Source organism: Alligator sinensis, unplaced genomic scaffold (genome assembly GCF_000455745.1).
Source record: "Alligator sinensis unplaced genomic scaffold, ASM45574v1 scaffold112_1, whole genome shotgun sequence".
Taxonomy (NCBI): domain Eukaryota; kingdom Metazoa; phylum Chordata; order Crocodylia; family Alligatoridae; genus Alligator; species Alligator sinensis.
Genome location: NW_005841892.1, coordinates 4,218,362 through 4,226,837, shown reverse-complemented (window position 1 = coordinate 4,226,837; position 8,476 = coordinate 4,218,362). Strand labels below are relative to the sequence as shown.

Sequence of the window (8,476 nt, the reverse complement as noted above, 5' to 3'; positions counted from 1 at the left end):
TGGCCTAACCAATGAAGGGAAAGTGGCTCTATGGAATATTTCACCTTATTATAGTTATCTTTCATTGTTGCAAAATAGTATTTGGCTTATCGGTTTGATTTGGAAAAGGGCTAAGAGAGTGCCACAATAGGCAAAATAACTCTCTGTTTTGCTCCTCTCTTTCCCCCTGAAAAACGAAGCTAATTCCCAAGGGAAGAGAAACAGTAGAGAGAGTGAATACAGCCTGAAGTGGTTTTAATTGCCACAGTAGATTCATTGATTTTTCCTTAGTGAAGTCACCGAGCATGGTTGGGGTTAGTTGTGAGTGAAACCTTGTTTCTTTGGTTCTTGTCTGGCTGGAGCAGGTGCTGTCTATTTATTCATGATGCCCCTATCATTGTGGTCTCTGAGCCCCTCACAATTAATAATATGTTTTTTCCTCCTTTGACCGTTTAGTAAGGTAATAGTGAGGTGTGGACCTTCCTAGGGAAATCTGTGACTGAGTCAAGAACAAGAACCAGATTTCTTGAATCAAAGGCTAGTACTCTGTGCATGACACCAGTGGTTCCCAGACAGCAGTACACAAATCACATGATAAATGGTCTGTGGATCTCAAGGCCTCTTCCTCCCTCCCCCATATCAGTTAAAGGTTTGATGATCAGGGCAGATGAGGTTCTACAAGAAATCGTAAGGGCTGACAGTGGGCTTGCTGTTGAATTAGTTCAGGAACTACCGTACTAATCTACCTCCTTAAAGGGATCTGCAAGAGATGGTGAAATATTCCTCTGTTCATCTGGCAGGGGACCATTGATCTGAGAGTATCAGGTTTCTGGCTCAGTGGGCATCCCTGATGCCAGCTACCACGACTGTGGGCGAAGTAAGCGCCATTTCCACAGCTCAGATGGAACAGTAGCTCTAGGCTTTTTTTTCCACCCTCCTTGTGATTCCTGGCTTGAGGAATGCATGGAGCAGAAAGCAAGGCTCTGAGCATGTGAGGAATGAGATTGGACTAGAATGGGAATTAAATGCTGGAATAAATACTTGAAGCCAGCATCACATCTATAACTGCAAAGAAATGTAGATATTGATTTCCAGGGGGATGTCTTTTTCCTTTCTCTTGATTCTTCCTTTTCTCCTTTGTCCCTTCTCTCTCTGGGAAAACTAAGAAAGAACAATAAGTCAAGAATACACTTCTAGAGAGCAAGTTTGGTGCTCTTACAGAGGTATGGCATGCAAGAGAAAAATCTGAATATCAGGCCAAAACTTGAATAGAATGCATGAATCCAAACAGCTCTGCAAATTCATCCGAATTTTGGCTTGAAGATGAGGCAGCTTCACTTTATACCGTTTCCCAAGCAGCTAGTTTATGTAGTTCCCTTACTTGATGACCCTAGGGAAGGCTTTAACTTGAGGTTGCTGTGCATGAAAAATGGCTTTTGAGTGCAATCATGTTAAGATGACCCATTGTTACCTTTCACGTATACCTTCTCCTAATAGGATACATTATTTTAAATGGTAGCAGGGTGGTTGGTAAAATGCCAGGACAGCAATTGGTAATCAATTACATTCCAGTGTCTGGATTTTTTTTTTGTTCTGTTGCAACTGGTAAGCACAAGATATGCTGTAAGTACTTAATTCTGTTTTATCCTGCTCATGATGCAGAGAAGGAGGTATTAGCCTGGGACATGAATTTGCTATGTAGGGCATTAAGCAGGATTAAGAAAAGTTACAAAAATATCATAATTTACAGCTACCCCATTGTTTAAAATGCTAATATTATTAATATGGTTTTCCACTATTCAGAAATAAGAGTAATTAGCAACAAGCAGCAACAGATTTATTTTCACTCAGATTTCCTAACTGATGTCTAAAGAACACCAGTGTAAAGATGGGTTTTGTCATCTGTAGTTGCTTTAAATGGACTTCTAAGAATAATGGATGTATTTACTCGTTACAGCCACTTAAGGTGAAGTATTTTGGCTGGTTTTCAATGTAGGGGTAAAACAAACAAACAAACATAAGTAACCAACTAAATGAGCAAAAGCAGATCTTCTTGCAACCCAGTTAATCACATACTGAGTGGTTGTTACTTGGTTTTTCGTAATTCTGTCAATGCCCTCTAAGTTAAATGAAGGTAACTTTCACTGAAGGTCATTTGAATAACACAAAATTTAAGACATAATAAGCCAAATCTTGTGGAGCACCTACAAATCTAACTGACCTAGTGGATCAGGCCTAGTAATTTTGCATGAAATTTTCACTGACCTACTGCTAGAGATATGGATAAATAAATCCACTGCAGCAGAGACAGGACACCAAAGCAGTTCTATCCTCAAATACCTCCTTAAAACTAAACTCATAACTTCTGAATTTATATAGTGATAAGTTTGCTGGTATGCTTATCTCATACTTATATCATAGTCTACAAGTGCATTAATGCACCGTTGTTACTGCACATTAAGTTTAGCACCTCTAATTTGACTCTACCTAAATGTGCAGTATCCAGCACTACTGCCCAGTGGCACCAGTGCATGGTCTTTTTGTGATACTTAATGCACAGTACACTAATTCTGCTGCACATTGGTGTATTAGCATGGCTTTTGCTGTGCTGCCCTAATGCGTAGTAGAATTAGTCTTCTGTGCATCTCATGTAGACGCGCCTGGTATTTTGCAAGTCTGCTGTTACCTATTTACATATGTTTTCTAAACAAATGAAAATCAAATTTCAGCTTTCAAAAGTTTTAAGACTCCCATGGGAATTATGTTTACTTAAAAAATAATCAGAGGCTGAAAAGCAAATCATTATGCTGTGATTTAGCAACTCATTGACTCACTATATGTGTTCCATGCTGATGGCATACAAAGCCTAACATCTTGTTCTCCAAGCTAAATGGCTAAAAGGCATTGATATTACATGCATTTTAAAATGTTTACATTTCATGCTTTCTGTATGTCTGAGTCTTTCCGTATGGTGTGATTCTGAATGAGCAATGATCACATGCTTCCTATGTGGCATAGCTGTTGAGGAGAAGAAAGATAATTACACCATTTGCCTAATGCACTAGAACTGAATTCTGCAGAAATACAGTAATTCACTTACCATTTGGGGTCCTGAAAATCTGACCTCTTGTGTGTTGAAATGTCATATTCCCCGCTAAGGTCAGTCTCGTTCATAAGAGTCCAAGGCATGGCACCACTACATAGAAACTTCAGCTCGTGTCTCAAGTATTGTGAGGGCAAAATGAATGAAGGTGAAGGGATGGATGGCAGTGCATTTTGGGTGTTAAAAGGGATTATTCTCTGGATGCTATGTAATTTTTATGATTCTAAATAAAAATTTAAAACAATGGAGACATTTTTGTCATGACAAGTTGTTTTCCTTATGTTTTTTGTTTTGTTCTTTTAGCTTTCAAACCAGTTCTACTGAACCATCAAATATCTCTATGGTGTCACAAGGCAGGTGTGGTGTACCCATAGGAAGGGCAGGACTGCCTGTTATAAGAGTACAGGTTTTAATAGCGTAAGCCTTGGAAACTTTGCGTCCTTTCTGCAGATCATGTGTTCAGAGACTGAGAACAGTTAAGCAGACACACCCCTTTTTTCATTACTGATATCATGGGTTTGGGTGTGCTAAGGTGTGGTGTCACTTTTCTACAGCATTTTTCCCACCCTTATTTTGTCAGTTGTGCTCTTTATGCGAGAGAAATAAAAGATTTCCTTGGACTACGTCTGTATTAAGTAATTTTTGAAAAAACAAAACAAAACATTTCAGCCACCAACTGTTAAACATTGGTTAAAAAAAAAAAAAAAAGGCTGGTGCCTCATGGTCTCTTATAAACACTGGTTCAGCTCCAAGCAATTAAATTCAGTAGTACCACCTATACCTTGGTATATTGAATGACCAGTATCAGGGCGTGATCTTTTACTTTTCACTCAGTCATAAAGATCTGTTGGAATCATTTATACAAGGAAACCAGGATCCTACTTCTGAATTAGTAGTGCCAGAATTAGTAGGCAGAATTACTAAGTAGTTTAGAACAGCAGAAGATATTTCAGGAGATAGGACACTGGCCTAGAACATGGGAAATCTGTGTTCATGTAGCATTATTTGTGTGTGCATTGATTTCCCTGAATCAAGCATGGGAATAGTATTTACTCAACTTTATAAAACATTTTGAGATCTTTAGCTGAAACATGCTGAAGTGCAAGATGCTATTACAATTTTATTCTGCTTGTACATAAATAAAATACCAGTGATATAGGTTATTAAAAAATAATCTTAAATTACTGTATGATCTTTTTTTCCCCTCCATTGTTGGTCTTTAAATAATTCTACAATGAGGCTAAAATTACCTTCTTCTTTTCCCATAGGTTACTTTAGGTGGAACCTTTATCGGCATTGGACGCAAAACTCCAGATTGTCAAGGCAACACCAAGTACTTCCGCTGCAAATTCTGCAATTTCACTTACATGGGCAATTCGTCCACTGAACTAGAGCAACACTTCTTACAGACCCATCCAAACAAAATGAAAGCAGCCCTTCCCTCCTCTGAATCTGGCAAACCTTCAGAGAAAAACTCTAATAAATCCAGTCCTACTCTTCGATCATGTGATTCTGGAGACTTGGGGAAGTGGCAGGACAAAATCACTGTAAAAGCAGGAGATGACACCCCAGTTGGATACTCAGTGCCCATCAAGCCAATAGATTCCTCTAGACAAAATGGTACAGATGCAACCAGTTACTACTGGTGTAAATTTTGCAGTTTCAGCTGTGAATCATCTAGCTCACTCAAGCTCTTAGAACACAACAGCAAACAGCATGGGGGAAGCCAGGCAGGAAACCTGCATCCAGATCTGAATGATAAGCTTTCTAGGGGATCTGTCATTAACCAGAATGACTTAGCCAAAAATGTAGATGGGGAGCTAGTTACAAAAACAGAAAAGGGCACCAGTATGACAAAAAAGAAAGAGTTTTCTAGTAAAGGAGCAGAGGACAACATGGTGACAAGCTACAACTGTCAGTTCTGTGATTTTAGGTACTCCAAGAGCCATGGCCCAGATGTAATAGTGGTGGGCCCACTTCTCTGTCATTATCAGCAGCTACACAACATTCACAAATGTACCATTAAGCACTGTCAGTTCTGTCCCCGGGGCCTCTGCAGCCCAGAAAAGCACCTTGGAGAAATTACTTATCCGTTTGCCTGCAGAAAAAGTAATTGTTCCCACTGTGCTCTCTTGCTCTTGCATCTGTCCCCTGGGGTGACAGGAAACTCTAGAGTCAAACACCAGTGCCATCAATGTTCCTTCTCCACCCCTGATGTAGACATTCTCCTGCTTCATTATGAGAATGCACATGAAGCCCAGGCATCTGATGTCAAACAAGAAGCAAATACCCTACAGGGAATGGATGGGCCAGTGACTCTCAAAGAGAACAAAGAACACTCATGTACCAAATGTGACTTTATTACCCAGGTGGAAGAGGAGATTTCCCGACACTACAGGTACAGATAAAGTTTAAAATTACAAGTAGCTAGAAAAACAAACAAACTACCAACCTCTCTCCCAGATCTTTAATCAAGCGTCATGACTCCTAACCATATTGGAGAAGCTGAAAGTTAGAAAAGTATGGGAATGCATGTAGGTGTATAATTGTATCAGTAAAGTCATCTCCAAAAAAGCACTTTGCATTGGTGCAACTTCAGTCAATGCAGTCATTACCGATTTAAACAAATGCAGCTTAGAATGGAGTTTGACTTTTTGTATAGGTATTGTGATTCCAGCATATTGAGGCTTGGTTAGCTACTTTCCATCTGAAATGCTTCTGGCTACTTTAATTTGCTGTTTCTGTTAAAAAGCTGGGTTAGCATCTTCATTCATAAAGGAAACCCAAATGGGTTTCCTTCCCAAAATGGATTAGGGATGTACTTCTTTTGCTTTGTTGTAGTGCTGCAGTGTAATATGCTTATTAATAACCCTGTTGTTGTATTTTCCATGCTTAATTCCAGCAGTGCAGTAATTAAATTTGAGCATTTCATTGTTGTTTTGTGTTCCTTTCAAACTAAGAGCATGCACTGTTTTTGTCCATTGATATCATCCCACAGTCCTTTTGCAGATGATTTGTGTCGCTGGTTAAAAGCATCAGTTTATTTAATACTAATGTTTCTATCTGAAGATGGACTAAGCCAGTCCCCTGACTCGCTTATGACACAATATCGTTCGGGCAGCCAACTCCCTGTTAAACTGTTGTGGTCAAATCTTCAACTGTGGCTTCAGTGAAGCTATACGCCATTTTAGATCATCTAAGGATTTGTCCCTTTAACTTTAAAAGTGCAGTAGTTATGCATTGTTGCAAAACAGAAAAAAGCCCTGTTTTTAATTATTAAGCAAAAAATGTTAAATATGTTAAATATTTAACACTAATGAGTCAATATGACAACAGAAAACCCAAGTTGCATCTCTTCCAAAAAAGATCTTTGCATGGAAGCCAAAAAAGTGTGAAGATAAAAGTCAAATCTCTGTTAAATTCTTGAGAATCTTTGATGTGTTTAATAGCTTCCATGACGTCCAAAAAGTAACAAAAACAGATTAGTGTGCGATTCTTTAATAGAAATGAAAATGAGGGGCATCCAAGTGTTGCCCAACAGAGGGCTACATTGGCAGCATATCAGGAGACCATAAAAGTGGAACAGATTGCTCATCTTTTTATTTGGAGTGGCGGCCTACAGAGGATACAGGTTCCAGCATGCTATGCCCCATTTTTGAGCCATGTTGGCTGCAGGGATGTTGTGAGGATTAATTAGTCAATGTTCATAAACTTCTTTGAAGATGAAAAGTGGTACCCAAGTACTAAATATTATTATTGGGGTAGCTTTCGGCCACATTGTAGAACTCCATAGACAGCACTTTGTCTCCCACTGGGGCATATCTTGATCTTTTTTTAGCTGTTAAAAAGCTGGTATGTTGAAATGGCTGAAAACACTGCTGAAAACACTTTCATTTGGCTGCAGCTGGTAATTTGAAATTTTAACAAGGATGTTTAATTAAAATACTCCTTCCTGGAAAAAATAAGAGAGAAGGGGTGTGGTAGAAAAGCAGTTAAGTGTCTTGCTATGGCTCCAGGGGCATGAGTTTGAACCTCATTCCAGACTTGTACCAAGAGCTGCCCCCAGGAGACCAAGCTGTAAATGGGTACTTCATTATTCAAACTTGGGAGTCAAAGTGATCTGCTGTGCCAATAGCCACATCACTCCCTTGTGTGCCATTGGCTGCACATGCTTGTATGACTTTACCTTACTAGTTCAATGGGCCACTGGGTTCAGGAAGACCTTTGAACTTGAGAAAGAGAGAGGGCCACTATCTTTCAAGCACAGTGCCTTATCTTAGGTACTGAACAAGTTGCCTAAGTTTAATGTGACTGATGTCTAGGGTCACCTATACATGTGACGGCTGTCTGCTCCAATGCATGCAAATTAGTATGTGTTGGAGCACACTTGATTCATTGAGTTTGCTAGAGCGTGCTAATTAGCATGCTCCAGCAGCCTCCACATCATGTATTCAGTGTGCCTATGTTTCAGAATGGCGGCAGGGGCTCTTTAACAAAACTTTTTTGACAGGCTTTAGTTAAACTGCCCCTGCTGCCATTGAAGCATGGGATGCTGAATACAAGTGGCATGAATACACCGCATGAATACATGTATTCATGCGGTGGGCGCTTTAATTACAGTGGCTCTCAGAACTGCTCTAGTTTAAAATGCCTCCCCCTCTACTCTGGAGCATGTGTATAGATACTCTAGATGTCTAGGTGACTGGGGTGCCAAAACTAGTGTCCTTTTTGGAAAAGTTTATAGAGAATTTTTTAAACCTTTTGGTACATCACATGATCCTATACCCTGTAGATGTTATATAATTTAAAAAGAAATAAAAGCTCTGTAACCCCCTGAACCTCCTCCCCATACATCCTTCCTGATTTTTTACATGGTCCTCTTTTAAATGTGTACTGCTGTTATTTTTCCCCTTCCTATGAAGTCATACTTCTTCAGTTTAACTCTGATGGAAAAATTATGATTGTTGTATATAGAAAATTCTACTAAATTAATCAAAAATGGCTTTTTCATATACATTAATATTATGTTATATCTTTTGATCTATCAGGCTAAAAGCAAATGGAAATATTTACCTTTATAATGGTATATTGCTTACATTTCTATCTTCAGTAATTCAATTCTAGGGAAGTTTTAACTTTATCAGTCATGTATATTTGCTTTCTACAGCTGAGTGTCATACAATTAGATCCATCTCTATGAAGGAAAGGGTACAAAAATAGCTCTAATAATAAAAAAGTGTTCTATAACTTCTGTAAAATAATAGGATCTGTGAATTATGTAGCATATATAAGAAAGCATGATGGCATGATAATAAAGGCTTATCAGCATTCATCTTGGCTGACCTTCTTTGTGGCTTCATTAAATGTATCCTACTAAAGCCTTTATGCCACAAC

The 8,476-nt window shown here is 38.9% G+C and overlaps 1 protein-coding gene across 6 annotated transcripts in view; it reads left to right on the top strand.

Moving 5' to 3' along the window:
* TRPS1 (transcriptional repressor GATA binding 1) overlaps nucleotides 1-8,476 on the top strand; it is a 277,268-nt gene that overhangs the window by 58,672 nt on the left and 210,120 nt on the right. For all 6 annotated transcript variants that reach the window (XM_025197225.1, XM_006018076.3, XM_025197223.1 and 3 more), the window contains one exon: nucleotides 4,351-5,480. In XM_025197225.1, the coding sequence (XP_025053010.1) occupies nucleotides 4,351-5,480 (1,130 nt within the window). The remainder of the gene's footprint in view (nucleotides 1-4,350; nucleotides 5,481-8,476) is intronic.